The following is a 13102-nucleotide window of genomic DNA, read 5'->3' as shown; positions in this document are numbered from 1 at the left end:
TCAGTTCCAACCTGGATCGGGTATCAAGATTGGGTCTGCTTGTTTTCTGACAAACGTCAGTTTGTTCGTTTGTTTTTAAAACCTAGCTCAGGTTGAGGTTCGCACTGACAAAAAGTTCGGTTTCGCACTATGGGTTGGAACTGGTTCCAACTCCGATAATAAACGAATTAGCTATTAGACTGCGGTCAAGGCTGCCGTCCATTTCGTAAATTTAAACTTTAATTCTACCAGACTTATTTCAGACAAACCAGGAATCAATTTTGACAAACAATTTCTCGAAAATTAGACGATAAACAACAGAGGAATTTTCGAAAATTATGTATTATTTTCGAATAGTCAGTGAAAATTCATTAAATGGAACTCAACCTCAGGCTGTGTTCCATTTTTCTGAATTTTTACTTAAATTTAACATTTCAAAAATAAATTATAATGTTTGAAAATCTCTCTGTTGTTGATCGTGTGATTTTTTAGAAGAAATTTGTCAAAATTGATTCCTGGTCTGGCAGAAATAAGTCTGGTACAATAACAGGTTTGAAAATTTTATATCTGTCAAATTTAAGTTAAAAAATCACCAAATGAAACACAGCCACACAGATTGAATCCAACATGCGTTCGATTTTGACGTTCTGGTTCTATGGGTATTTCAAGCAGAACTATACAAATCGACGTATCTTATTTTGTAAACAATCACTTCAATCGACGATTTGTGGCAACTGCAAGCTCACTGACAGAAACTAACAACACCAGCTAGTAGGGGAAAGATTTTTCTACCTGATGATGGTCTTTGTTTGCGTGGGTGAGTTAGCAGTTAAGAAAAATCCGTCGATTGAAGAGATTGTTTACAAAAGCATTTTTCGTCGATTTGAATACTTATGCTTGATTTGGCCGCTGCCATACTGAGAGCGAAGAGGCACGTGAAGCGTGAAGTCGAATGTAAGGAATGATAGGAATTATTTTGTACATAACGCTAAGCTATAGCTATAGGCTGTCTTGAAATGAGCACTCATACATTTAGTTTTCACTGGAAATCCTATGTATGAGTGCACATTGCAAGACAGCCTATATTACATTATATAATCCATAGTCTGTACGGGGTATTAGAGTCCTATGCTGAATCAATGGTAAAATTAACAGGTTGCTTAGGTGTTCCATGTTCGTTTCAATCAGCGATGACATGTATACTGATTTTGACCATGATAAAAGTTGGGATGGCTTTAAGGCTGTTAAGCTGCAGTTTTCATGCAAATCAGCTGGACTAGATCATTTCCAAGTATCAAACATGAATTGTGAAGGCTAGTTTGATGCATTTTTCAGAAGTACAAAGAGAAGATGAATTGAATTGATAACGACCACAAGTTGTGAACAATATCAATTGAACCTTCGCAAATCATGAATTGTGTGATAGCGCACATATTATTAAAACGTTTGATAAAAACTCATTGTCTACTTTTAATGTTAAGAAAAGTAATCATTGTCCTCCTTAATCACCAAACTTCAAATGAAATGTCCTCCTTTTCTAGTTTTTGATATGGTAGCCCTACACATGACCAATATCCATGTAAATTTTAAATGGTTTGTGCAAGGCAGTTTTTAACTAAATGAGTTCAAATTTTGGGAGAATGTTTAAAGGACCACATTAGATCTATTTGCGTTGTGTTTAACAGTTAAACAACACTTTGCCCCAACGCGTCAGATCCGGTTCTAATATGGTTGGCCGTTAAGACCCGATTTGGAACGCTTTAAGCACTGTGGAGCAAAAATTTCACATGTTACAGTGGCCACATTGCAACACTTTCCTCAGCTCATTTTTTTTAAATTAACTTATTGCCTCGCTTATTGCTTGAAATTAAAGGTCCTTTAATTAATTTTGAGTTTCTATAGAGAATTGTGACCATAACTTTAAAGTTAGTTTATGGAAAATATGATTCGTTATAATACCTATGAGTTATTTAAACTCGTATCGCAATCATTCCTAATTTATTTATTTTTTTTCGTTTGGAATATGATTGTTAATCGTAATCACGGAAAATATGGGAAGCAGAAATGTATGTAATGTCGACCTAAGTGTCCCTAATTTGGGCCCATACATAAATTCAGCAATCGACTAAATTTTCAATAGCTACCAAAAATATCCATTAGTACCGTCCCAATGACGCGTTCATCTAGATACAATTGATAAATAGTAGATTTTTAGCTATGGGCCCAATCTTAGATCCATAGGCCAACATTAGAGCAATTTCCCCTATTTTTTATTTTTCTTTTTTAGAGTGACAGCCAGTGGATGGTTCGTCACTTAGAATAATTTGATTTAATCCTACGCGATATTTGAAACCTCTTATTCGATATGCATTGTGATACATTCTTTATCTGAAAACAATACTGCCTACGATGACAACCAGTTTTATTATGAATCATCAATTTAGGTAGGTATAATATTAGGTAAATTCAAAGTATCAATAAGTATGATTCTGCTTACACGAAGCGCAATTTGCCGGCAATACAATTCAGCGGCCCAAGCCCCAAGGTGTTTAGAAACCATCGTCATCTTCTTCGGCCATCTCCTTGGCAAGCTCAAGATCTTGCTGTTCGCGTTCACGTCGCTCCTCGGCACTCTCCAGCTCTTTACCGTACGACTTCGGTGGATATCGCATGGCCTTGACGCTCTGGTTATGCAGATCCAGACAGAAGCTAATACGCTGGTGGAATGCCAGCTGGGGTTCACGAGTCGAGTAGACGTCGGTGCTTTCCTTGCTACGCATGTAGCCCTTCTCCGGGTCCAGGGTGGCCTCGATAACTCCATCTCGAATAGCTTTAGCTACGATGAATTCTGCGTCTTCGTGCGAATCCAATCCCAGCTTGCGAGCGATATCCTGAGGACTGATGCGACTGTAGGACAGTCCAATGGAACGGATAGCAGTCTTGATAACGTTGTGACGAAGACGGATAATCAAAGTGAAAGTATGATCTTGACGAAATTGATCGCCAAAGTTCTCCAATACCTCGCCAAAGCGTTGAAGATTTCCGAGACGAACTGCTTGAGTAAGCTGAAAATATGGACCCAAAGATCTACGAAGAGCAGCCTGTCGGAAGACCTGTCGTTCCGGGATATCTCCCAGAAGCAACTCCACAACGATTACTAACTTCTGAACGGTTTGACGGAATCCAACGGCTGCTTGCTGGGGAGCTTTACGCAAAGCTTGGACCAGGTGCTTATGGGCTGCACTGTAATCCAACTTAGCTGCTTTGATGCGACCCAAATAGTACAGGAAACGTGCCCATTCATTATTGCTAGCCGTTTCCGGGAAAACTGACTTATTGACCAACTTGTCCGCTTGATCGTACAGTGAGTAATGCAAATAGTTCCTGAGCAGACAGTTAATCAAAACCGCCTGACCCTCGAAATCGTTTCTCAGCGTTGCAGTTCTTAGTCTCGAATGCAGATATCCCCTGATACTCTCCAAATCTCCATTCAATTCTGCAACTCTCGAGTGATAGAAATAACTCTTAGCAGCAATCAGATCCAAAGACCTTCGATTTTGCCCGACGATTTTTGCCATCAAATCTTGGGAGCACTTGACGGCCTTTGCTAGCTCATTCTTGTCCAACAGCCTCACCAGTAGCAACAAGTGGAAATAGGCATCCACTTCCGGCAGAGGACTTTTGATTGCGGCTCGCGGTCTAGGCAACTCCGGTTCTTGCATACCTTCCGGATAATCCTCAATGTACGCCATAATTCCCTCCCTTTCCGCACCTGCAGGGAACAGTTGCACTGCTAACGATCGAACTACAACCAAGCTCAGTTTCCTCCGGGTGTTTGGTAGCGACCGCAATACACGCAGAATAAATCGTGGTTCCTTGCTGGTGACCGCTTTGTCAATCTGCCGTGCCTGCTCGCGAATCTCCTGCACCGTGAGCAGTTCGGCATCCTTTTTCGCTGCTTCCGCATCTTCGGCGCTCTCCATTTCGACATCCTGAACGGCCGGAGCTGGGTCGGCAGTTTGGGTAACCATTTTCAGACCTTTTTAAACTTACGAAAATTGGATGATTTTACCAAATTTGCGCACGTATTTTCCACACTCGCTGGTGGCTTTTGTGTTTTCAACTTTGCGAATGGCTGCTGTCAAACAGATTTGTGTCGAGTCATGAAAATTCGAGTAGAGTGAAGTAGACGGCGATGGTGCTGTTTGCGCCCTTGCGCCTCGTTTCCAAATTGAAAAAAAAACCTACACGCTAACTTCAGCTTACTCACCGGGTGAGTCGATCGTACTCACTTTCGTCCGATGTATCGAGTTGTCAAAAACTGAGTAAATGATAAATGTCAAACGGAGTAAAAGCGACTCAGTCTGCAAAATCCTGGACTAAGAAAAAATGTCAATCATATTGGAGTACAGTGATGGCGGTGCTGCATTAACCTCAGTTTGTTTACACTTGCGGCATTCGCCCTTATTCCAGCTTCATCTACACGGTAAGAAACGCACAAATGTTGGCTACTTTTCTCGAGGTTCTAGAAGAAAAAAATTCAAAATAATGTTTTATTTCAAAGTTTGAGTGGTAGTAAACGTCATTTTAAGTGCTCGAATAAAGTGGTTAATTAATAATGCTAGCTGGTAGAGGAAACATTCATTTACCTGTAGGTGTCATTAATTTTCATGAGTGAGCTTTTATTTGCGAGAAATCGACAAACGTCATTTTAAGTGCTCGGATGAAGTGGTTAATTGTTCGTCTACAATATATTGAATTAACCACTTCATTCGAGCAGTTAAAATGACGTTTACTACCACTCGAATAAAACATTATTTTGAGATTTTTTCTTCTAGAACCACGAGAAAAGTAGCCAACATTTATGCGTTTCATAAAAAAAATAGAATTTAGTTAGTCCAGTTTTGTGAAATCGCTGGTAGAAAGTCACGCCAAAACTGCTTGACAAAGTGGTCAATTAACCACTTCATTCGAGCAGATAAAACAACGTTTACTACCACTCGAACTTTGAAATGAAACATTATTTTGAGATTTTTTCTTCTAGAACCTCGAAAAAAGTAGCCAACATTTGTGCGTTTCACAAAAAAAATAGAAATTAGTTGGTCCAGTTTTGTGAAATCGCTGGTAGAAAGTCACGCCAAAACTGCTTGACAAAGTGGTCAATTGCTTCCGATTTTTGATCAATCTAAATTCTCTCCGTCAGACTATGAATATAGAGCAGTGCACGGTCCCTAAACTCACTTCTAAAAATCTCTTAAATAAAGTTAAAAAAAAAAACCTAACCTCACTTTTTGATTTCAATCATTTGGCTATGAGTAAAAGATATGATGGGACCCTAAGCAAACCACACAAAACTGTCAAAATTTACGGGTGAGAGAAAAGTGCAGCAAATCGTCGTGGACTGATCTATAGAGATTGCTAAAGTGTGATAGTGTCAGTGATTTGTTTTCATCGGGAAAATTTTCCGCTATGAAGTTTTTTTTTTCCCGATGGAAACATTTTATACGTATACGTATACGTTACGTAGTGTGCGTACCTACACACAAAGAAAAATCGTTGCTAAAATTAAAAAAATCATTGATAGAATTAAAAGTTCGCATTGGTTCTTTTTGGTAGAAAGCGGTTGACTTTCAAAACAAAAGTCAGCCAACTGTTAAATCAAAAATTGTTCGCTCTATACTTTTAAAAGTTAAAGCTTTCAAAATAAATTGTATTACTGTCAAATTGAAAACACGGCAGTGATAGAATTAAAATCAGGTTCTTTTCAATTCAAGACGATGTTTTGATTTGAAAATGTGATATAGTTAAAACGATAAGTAACATTTTGAAATAAAAAATACACAATTTCACCGTAATAACATCTTTATTCATTTTAAATTCTAAATAATATATAATTTAAGGTTATCAGATATAAGAAAAAAAGATTAAAATACATTTATTATCCATTTCCTTTACAAGCGTTATGCAATGAGATTCACGAAAAGACACATATTCACATCCCGTCAAGTAAAGGTCGAGTGAAGTAACACAAAATCCGGACACTGGCAAGGCAAGCTTGATATTGTTTACCATTTCGTAATCTGTAAATCCTATGCCGCAGCTTCATAAAGTACCAACTGGTCACGGGTTTTACGGGCAGCGGGTTCTCGTCCTTCTCCCGATCAAAGTTTAATTTACCTTTTTCGTTATTATCCAGTAGGGCTTGATCCTTCTCCAACAGGAATTTGATATGGTCGATACCGAAAACTGTCACGACTTCTTCCTGGTAGATTCCATAGTTTGATAAAAAAAAAAGAATCTAAAAATCCAATAACAATAACAATGAAAATAGTGTACTTACCATTTGGAATGCCAATTTCACGTGGGTCTCTACATAGCAACAAATAATGTCGGAATATCCAACTGAGAAAACTTCAGTGTCTGGTATCCCACAGAAGAATGCTGACTCTTGTTGTAACTTCAAAGCTGGATTTCATGTTCACAGCGGCCAGACTAGCAGAAAAGGCGGCATATGAGATGTCAGTGCAGCCAGTAAAAACATCGTAGAGGGGTACTTTTGACAGTTTAACAACTTTTGTTTTAAAAATATGTACTTTTAAAACCACGAATCAAAAGTAAAAGAAAAACTTTCAATTAAAAAAAACTAACTTTTATTTTGAATCTTTTTGCTGTTGAATCTACAAATTTTGGGAAACTTTGAATTTGAAAATGCATTATTTTTATTAATACAATTTTCGTTGTTTGTGTGTAGGTGCGTACGATAAACGTCAGCAATCTCTATAGCGACTATAGACGAATGCACGAATGGATTTGAGTACACTCACTTGACAAAAAGTGACACAACACCGGGGCCCTGTTTACTAAAAATGAACACATGAATAATACTCACGTAACATTTGAAACGGGTCTACCAACTTATGTACACAAAACTTGTTAAGCCTTTTTCGCGCGAACCGAACACGCTCACACAAACTAACAACACCATAGGGCAGAGGAAATTCTCCCCTTCCCGATAGTGCTCTTGCTTTGCGTGGGCCTACTTCGGTTCTCGTGAAAACGACCTAGCTAATAATTTACAAAAGTTTATAGGCCCTTTTCAAATGTTACGCGTGTGTGTTCATTTTTAGTAAACAGGGCCCGCTGTTATGTCAATTGACCACTTTGTCAAGCAGTTTTGGCGTGACTTCCAGCGTTTTCTCAAAACTGGACAAACTAATTTCTATTTTTTTATGAAACGCACAAATGTTGGCTACTTTTCTCGAGGTTCTAGAAGAAAAAATCTAAAAATAATGTTTCATTTCAAAGTTCGAGTGGTAGTAAACGTCATTTTATCTGCTCGAATGAAGTGGTTAATATTTTTTTCAGTATATTGTTATACCCTGGACAGACTGGAAATCCTATGTATGAGTGCTCATTGCAAGACAGCCTATATTACATGATATAAGCCATAGTCTGTCCAGGGTATTAAAGGGCTCGAGCAATGCAATAATCATTCGAAGTATTGCGGGTGTTTTCGTTCAGTGTAGATGAATAAAAGTGTTCACCCCTGGATCAACAATAGAAAAGGGCCCATCAGCATTTGTAAACAAATCGTTCCAAAGCTCATTCCTCACAAATCGAAGGCCGCTCAGACAAACCAACAACATCATCGTGTAAGTGGAACTTTCCCCTATCCGATGATGGTGTTGGTTTGCGTAGGTGGCCTTCGCTTTGTGAGTAAATGGCTTTGGAACGGTTTGTTTACAAATACTGATGGGCCCTTTTCTATTGTTGATCCAGACCCGTGCACTCGTCTATTGGAAACGAGTCCACAAACTACTTGAATAAAGAGTACCAACCGCTGCTTTTTGCAACACATCCTGCAGTCTACAGTTCAGTGCCAACATTTCAAAGGGGCGTAATTGCATTTGTAAACAATGACTTTCGCCTTCGATTTCTCACGAATGAAAGCTCACTCATGAAAATGAATGACACCAGCAGGTAGAGGAATGTTTCTTGTCCCAGCTAGCATTGATAATTTGGAGGGGTGGGCTTTTATTAGCGAGAAATCGACGGCTAAAGCCATTGTTTACAAAAGCAATTACGCCCCTTTGAAATGTTGGCACTGAGTTGTCAAAAATCATCAGCTCTGGTCTCGTCGAATGAATGACGTGAAATCGCGCTGTCAGGCGGAGATTAGAGAAACTGCAGATTCCATGAGCAGGACGAATTTGCACGTAGATTTTCTGTGATTTTTTCCATTTTAAGCTCGCTGTTGACTAGCAATATTAATTAGATTACTTTCCGACGATCTATACCCACCGATCGAAATGTGGTCAGATACGTTGCTGATCGTATTTATATCCGTGTGCACCGCGTTCCTCGGTGAAGGTATGACCTTCCATCGTAAGTTATGATATGGGGATTTCGCTCAATTTCATGGTTTTAATTTATAGGATTAACCTGGTTGATGGTCTACCGGACAGAAAAATATCAGAAACTGAAGGGCGAGGTGGAGAAGCAAAGCAAGAAATGTAAGTTGTTCTAAACAATGAAGATTTTTAAACAAGTCGTAACCCGCTTGGTCTACTGCAGTGGAAAAACGCAAGGAAACCCACGGTGATTCGTTGGACAAGTCACACAAGAAGAAAATCGAACGAGATGAGGAAAAGCTGAAAAACAACAACCGGGATCTATCGCTGGTTAAGATGAAATCGATGTTTGCAACCGGTTTCGCCTTCACGGCACTGCTCAGCATGTTCAATAGCATGTAAGTTGATGTCTCAATAATTGGCCAAGGTATCAGTTGCTAACTAAGAATATTCCTTTTCTAGTTTCGATGGTCGCATAGTGGCTCGGCTACCGTTTACTCCCATCTCCTGGATCCAAGGACTCAGTCATCGCAATTTACCTGGAGACGATTACACTGAGTGTTCCTTCATATTCCTTTACATTCTCTGCACGATGTCCATTCGTCAGAATATTCAGAAGTTGCTGGGCTTTGCTCCCTCCCGAGCGGCCAGTAAACAGGCTGGCGGACTATTTGGACCAACACCGGGACAGTTCAAGTAGTCACCAACACAAGCAAAGTATGGAAGATGCAGTTAAATGCTTACAGTTTGTTATTTCGTTTGTGTTTGATATGAGAAGTTTGCCAAAAACAAAAGCCACAGATCGAAAGTTGGACGTTTCTCAAAGCGAGAGAAAAATTATGATTTTTGTTTGTCTTGGGCTAACCACCTCATCCGATTATTTATTAGACTAGTTAAAAGCTTTCCCTTCCCAACTTGTGTCGTGTTTATCTCGTTCGCGTAATCATCAAAAGTTAACAATCATTCTCATTTTGAAGCGTAGTTTTCCCTACTGAGGTGCAAACGAACTTCTAATCGATTAAATTGTACATTGTGTAGCGGCAGCGTGAGAGACATAGAAAATAAAATCCAATTTTAGTTTAATGATAATGTTGGTGTGTTTTACTGGTCACGTGTCACACGATATTCGCTTCGAAAAGCGGTTGATCCACCAGAATTCGATCGAATCCGAATCGTGTGAGGTCAATTGTTCGGAATTCACCATCGATGATCATTTCGGAGATGGCTCGGCCAACGGCTGGAGTTTGTTGAATACCTTCGAATAAGGAAAAAGTTGTTAATCAAAGGCCATTTCATAAGTAAATTCTAAGATCACATACCGTGTCCACTGAATCCTGTCGCGATGTACAAGTTGTTGTAGTACGGATGCGGTCCGACGATTCCATTTTCGTCAAATGTGTTGTACTCGTAGTACCCTGCCCAAGCATTTTTGACCTTTATCGCTTCGAAATTGGGCACCAGATGTGCTAGATTCGGCCACACGTGGCTATCGAAATATGTGTGATCAACATCTAAGTTATTCACCGAAGGTTCCTCCGAAGGCAAAGGACTCTTTCCAGCAAGGTAGTTGCCACCTAACCCGTCCCGTCGGAAATACGTCCCGGTGGGATCGATAGTCAAGGGAGTATTGATTCCCGGACCATTATCATTTTCACATTGGAATACATAAACGTATCGCTTTCTCGGTTCCACCGGCAAGGGTATCGAAAGCATTCCCTTCCCCGTTCCAATACGGGCCAGTTTCGCCACCTCTCCCGACTGTGCACCGGCTGCAATAATTACGACAGAAAATTTCACATCACGTATTTCGCCATTTTTCATTTTCAAGTATGCTCTGTCCAGTCCTTCGTACTCTCCAGGATTAACGCCTTCGACGAGGATATCCGGATGCTGACGGAACTCGAATCCTACCAGTTCAGCTTCCGTATAATGAGCACCATACTCGATTGCACGCTTTTTGAACCCTGTGAGTAGCGCCCACGGATCGAACCAACCCTCCTTTTCCAAACCATGACACCCAAGAGCTATCCCTTCGGTATTCATCCATGGAAACCGTTCCTTCAATCTGGCAGCCGTCAAAATCTCATTCTTAGCTCCTAACGTATTTTGTAGCCTAGAATTCTCTTGCAGCTGCTCTGCTCCAGCTTCCGAAGCAAGCATCAAGTATCCATACGGAGTAAAATTCACAGCTACATCTTCGCCCAAGTACTCCTTAACATTCCTTATGAAGTCCGCTCCATACAGACTCATTTGAATATTCTCGACAATGGAAAACTGCTGTCTCAATCCACCTACCGATAAGCAAGTCGAGGCCGTCTGATAAGTAGCATCTTTCTCCGCCACCACCACATTCAGTCCTGCTCGGGCTCGCTTCTTTAGCCAGTACGCAATCGAAGATCCAATGCCGCCACCGCCTATGATCAGTACATCGCAGTGACTCTGGAAATCTTCCCTCCTGTACCGTTCCAGATAGTTGTCCGCTTCCTCCGACGCCTTCTTATTGGGTAGAATAAAGGTTTTGACCTTTTTCATATCATTACCCAAAATCTTCACCGTCCGTGACAACGGGTTCTCCCGATTGGCTTCCACTTGACCAGGCTTATACGAGCCTTTACCATCTTTCCCTTCATCCTTAAAAGAAAACTGTCTAGCAAAACAAGCCAGTTCTCGCTGTCCCCACGGATTGACACACAGATTTTTACTTAGCCGGATCATTTTGCGTTGTTCTCAAGAGGAACTGATACCGTTGAATGCTAGTTTTTGCTTGTCACTGACAGTAAAGCGCTCGTCGTTATCTTATCAGCGAGAGCACTTGTTTTATTATTCAGCTAACAATTCAGCTAGTATTTGCCAAATGCTCTTGAAATCTGCTTGTGATGGTATTCATTACTTTTCTTTTAATTCCAATTTAGAAAAAAAATATTTAGAGTATGTTCTTTCCGACATCAAAAATTATGTAACGTTCACTGTGGGGATCTGGTGGATTTCCAAAACGATTGCAAAACTAGGGAGTGATTTTATAGTTTCATCAGTCAAATATTGTTTTATTTGTTATCAAGTTAACCTACCTAATAATTATTATTTATTTTATTTCTGAGATACAAATTGAAAATGCAAGGTCCTTCTCTTGGTAGACTTACTGCCTTGCTGTTTACAAACAGATCGCATCATCACACGCTATTTCAAAACTACCCAAATTTGGGTAGAATCCACCCATATCGGTCAAAACTGAACCTACCCAAAAATGGGTAAACTGTGTTGGGAGTTACAAGTTGACAAATGAACAACATCGACATGAATCCGATCGACGTTGTTAATTTGTCAACTTGTCACTCCCAACACAGTTTACCCAATTTTGGGTAGGTTCAGTTTTGACAGATCTGGATGGATTCTACCCAAATTTGGGTAGTTTTGAAATAGCGTGCAGAAAGAACCGACAGAACAAGCACGTGTGTGACAGCTGAAGAGCTCGCGGTCGCAAGCACACGGTAACTCTAGAATACTCCTTTTATGACTATGTTTTACACATTTTCGAGAATACGGTTTATACGTCAAAAAATGTTTAGATTTTAGTTACAAATGAAGAGTACTTTTTATGCATTTCCGAGTATGTCAACGACGAACAAAAATGTGTAAAAAGTAGTCCCCGCTGAGAAAAGAAAATTTATGCCGCGACGTGCCGCCATATTCAAAACAGCGTTCATTGGAAAAGCAGCGTTTTAATTCAGTTCCGGGTCCCGGATTATTTCAGCGGTGGGTTAGCGGAAAATGGAGGAATTGTCCACTTTGGAACAGGACGTATTCACGACACTAGTAGGTAATTAAAGCATTTACTTTTATTGTTACCCAAATATAAAAATTCAACCGAATAAAAAGGACATCGAGTATTCATGACGTGTTAAATTAAATTTTCATCTAAATGTAGATCATGTCCGCGGATGCCTCCGAATCATGGGACAACTGTCCAGCAAAGGCGTTAAAAAACCGCCAAACGTGATGCCATTGGGACATTGGGAGTCGAGGAGGAGTTGGCAGCACCGCTGATTCGATGGATTGGTGTAAGTGTTTTGACGATTGATACGAATAAAATCTAGAAAGGATTTATTCCATTTAATAAAATAAATAAATATTACTGTTAAAATTATTATGCATTTTTATTCAATATTTGAAACGATCTTGAAATACAAAATTTGTTTTATCGTAGGTATATTTTGTTTTCAATGTAAAAACTATGCATTTAACTTTGCATGTGGGAGTATAAATTACGCATTTATACTTTGCTCGGGGTGTCAAAACTACGCATTTTTAAGTTTACTATATGGTGTAAAAAGTATGCAGATTCTGACGTACATTCAATTTACGCAAAAGAGAGTAAAAACAGTATACTCCTTTATTGGGTAGTCCCATTTTCCAAAGAAAGAGCGTACTTTATAGTCATAAGAGTGTTTGTTGTGATTACCGTGCATGCAGCCGAGTGACAAGCCGCTGGCGGGCTGGCGCAACATTTTTGAGGTGACCTCAGTTTCCGACAGGGATCCTTTTTCGTTTAGTTCGATGCGCACGGAGAAACGAACGAACTCAAATTGACATATAGAAAATACTTAAAAATAAGTTTTCCCCTAACACTATATATATCTTGAATAAATAAAGAACACAGGAATGTGAAACGCAAAATGATCAACAGTTTGACAGATTATGCAGTTAACTGATCATTCAGCAACATTTTCAGGATTGCTGATTGTTCAGTAAGCACTGCTTTTACTGGAAGCAGT

The 13102-nt window shown here is 39.7% G+C and overlaps 3 protein-coding genes across 3 annotated transcripts; 1 reads left to right on the top strand and 2 right to left on the bottom strand.

Moving 5' to 3' along the window:
- Window positions 1-2384: 2384 nt before the first annotated feature.
- Window positions 2385-4129, bottom strand: Rpn3 (regulatory particle non-ATPase 3). Its single transcript, XM_065224371.1, has one exon. It carries the CDS (start codon window positions 4008-4010, stop codon window positions 2529-2531), a length of 1482 nt encoding a protein of 493 aa, XP_065080443.1. The 5' UTR covers window positions 4011-4129; the 3' UTR covers window positions 2385-2528.
- Window positions 4130-8168: 4039 nt separating this feature from the next.
- Window positions 8169-9413, top strand: LOC135703247 (calcium load-activated calcium channel). Its single transcript, XM_065224370.1, has 4 exons — window positions 8169-8349; window positions 8415-8492; window positions 8554-8728; window positions 8793-9413. The coding sequence occupies exons 1-4, from the start codon at window positions 8289-8291 to the stop codon at window positions 9028-9030; spliced, it is 552 nt and encodes a 183-aa protein (XP_065080442.1). The 5' UTR covers window positions 8169-8288; the 3' UTR covers window positions 9031-9413.
- On the bottom strand, window positions 9176-11472 carry l(2)37Bb (lethal (2) 37Bb). Its single transcript, XM_065224369.1, has 3 exons — window positions 11399-11472; window positions 9650-11334; window positions 9176-9585 (listed from the first exon to the last, which is right to left on the bottom strand). The coding sequence occupies exons 2-3, from the start codon at window positions 11043-11045 to the stop codon at window positions 9446-9448; spliced, it is 1536 nt and encodes a 511-aa protein (XP_065080441.1). The 5' UTR covers window positions 11046-11334; window positions 11399-11472; the 3' UTR covers window positions 9176-9445.
- Window positions 11473-13102: the final 1630 nt, after the last annotated feature.

This window comes from Ochlerotatus camptorhynchus, unplaced genomic scaffold (assembly GCF_037179485.1).
Source record: "Ochlerotatus camptorhynchus isolate MF236.1 unplaced genomic scaffold, CSIRO-AGI_Acam_v1.1 ptg000211l, whole genome shotgun sequence".
NCBI lineage: Eukaryota > Metazoa > Arthropoda > Insecta > Diptera > Culicidae > Ochlerotatus > Ochlerotatus camptorhynchus.
Note: the sequence above shows the minus strand (reverse complement) of the source record. Positions and strands in the feature narration are given on the sequence as shown.

What these genes read in the sequence shown, in the direction of transcription:
- Rpn3 (XM_065224371.1), bottom strand. Translation starts at nt 4,010, where the DNA reads ATGGTTACCCAAACTGCCGACCCAGCTCCGGCCGTTCAGGATGTCGAA.
- LOC135703247 (XM_065224370.1), top strand. Translation starts at nt 8,289, where the DNA reads ATGTGGTCAGATACGTTGCTGATCGTATTTATATCCGTGTGCACCGCG. An exon ending in CACCGCGTTCCTCGGTGAAG is followed by an intron (nt 8,350 to 8,414) that starts GTATGACCTTCC and finishes TTTAATTTATAG; the next exon opens with GATTAACCTGGTTGATGGTC. An exon ending in CTCAGCATGTTCAATAGCAT is followed by an intron (nt 8,729 to 8,792) that starts GTAAGTTGATGT and finishes TTCCTTTTCTAG; the next exon opens with TTTCGATGGTCGCATAGTGG.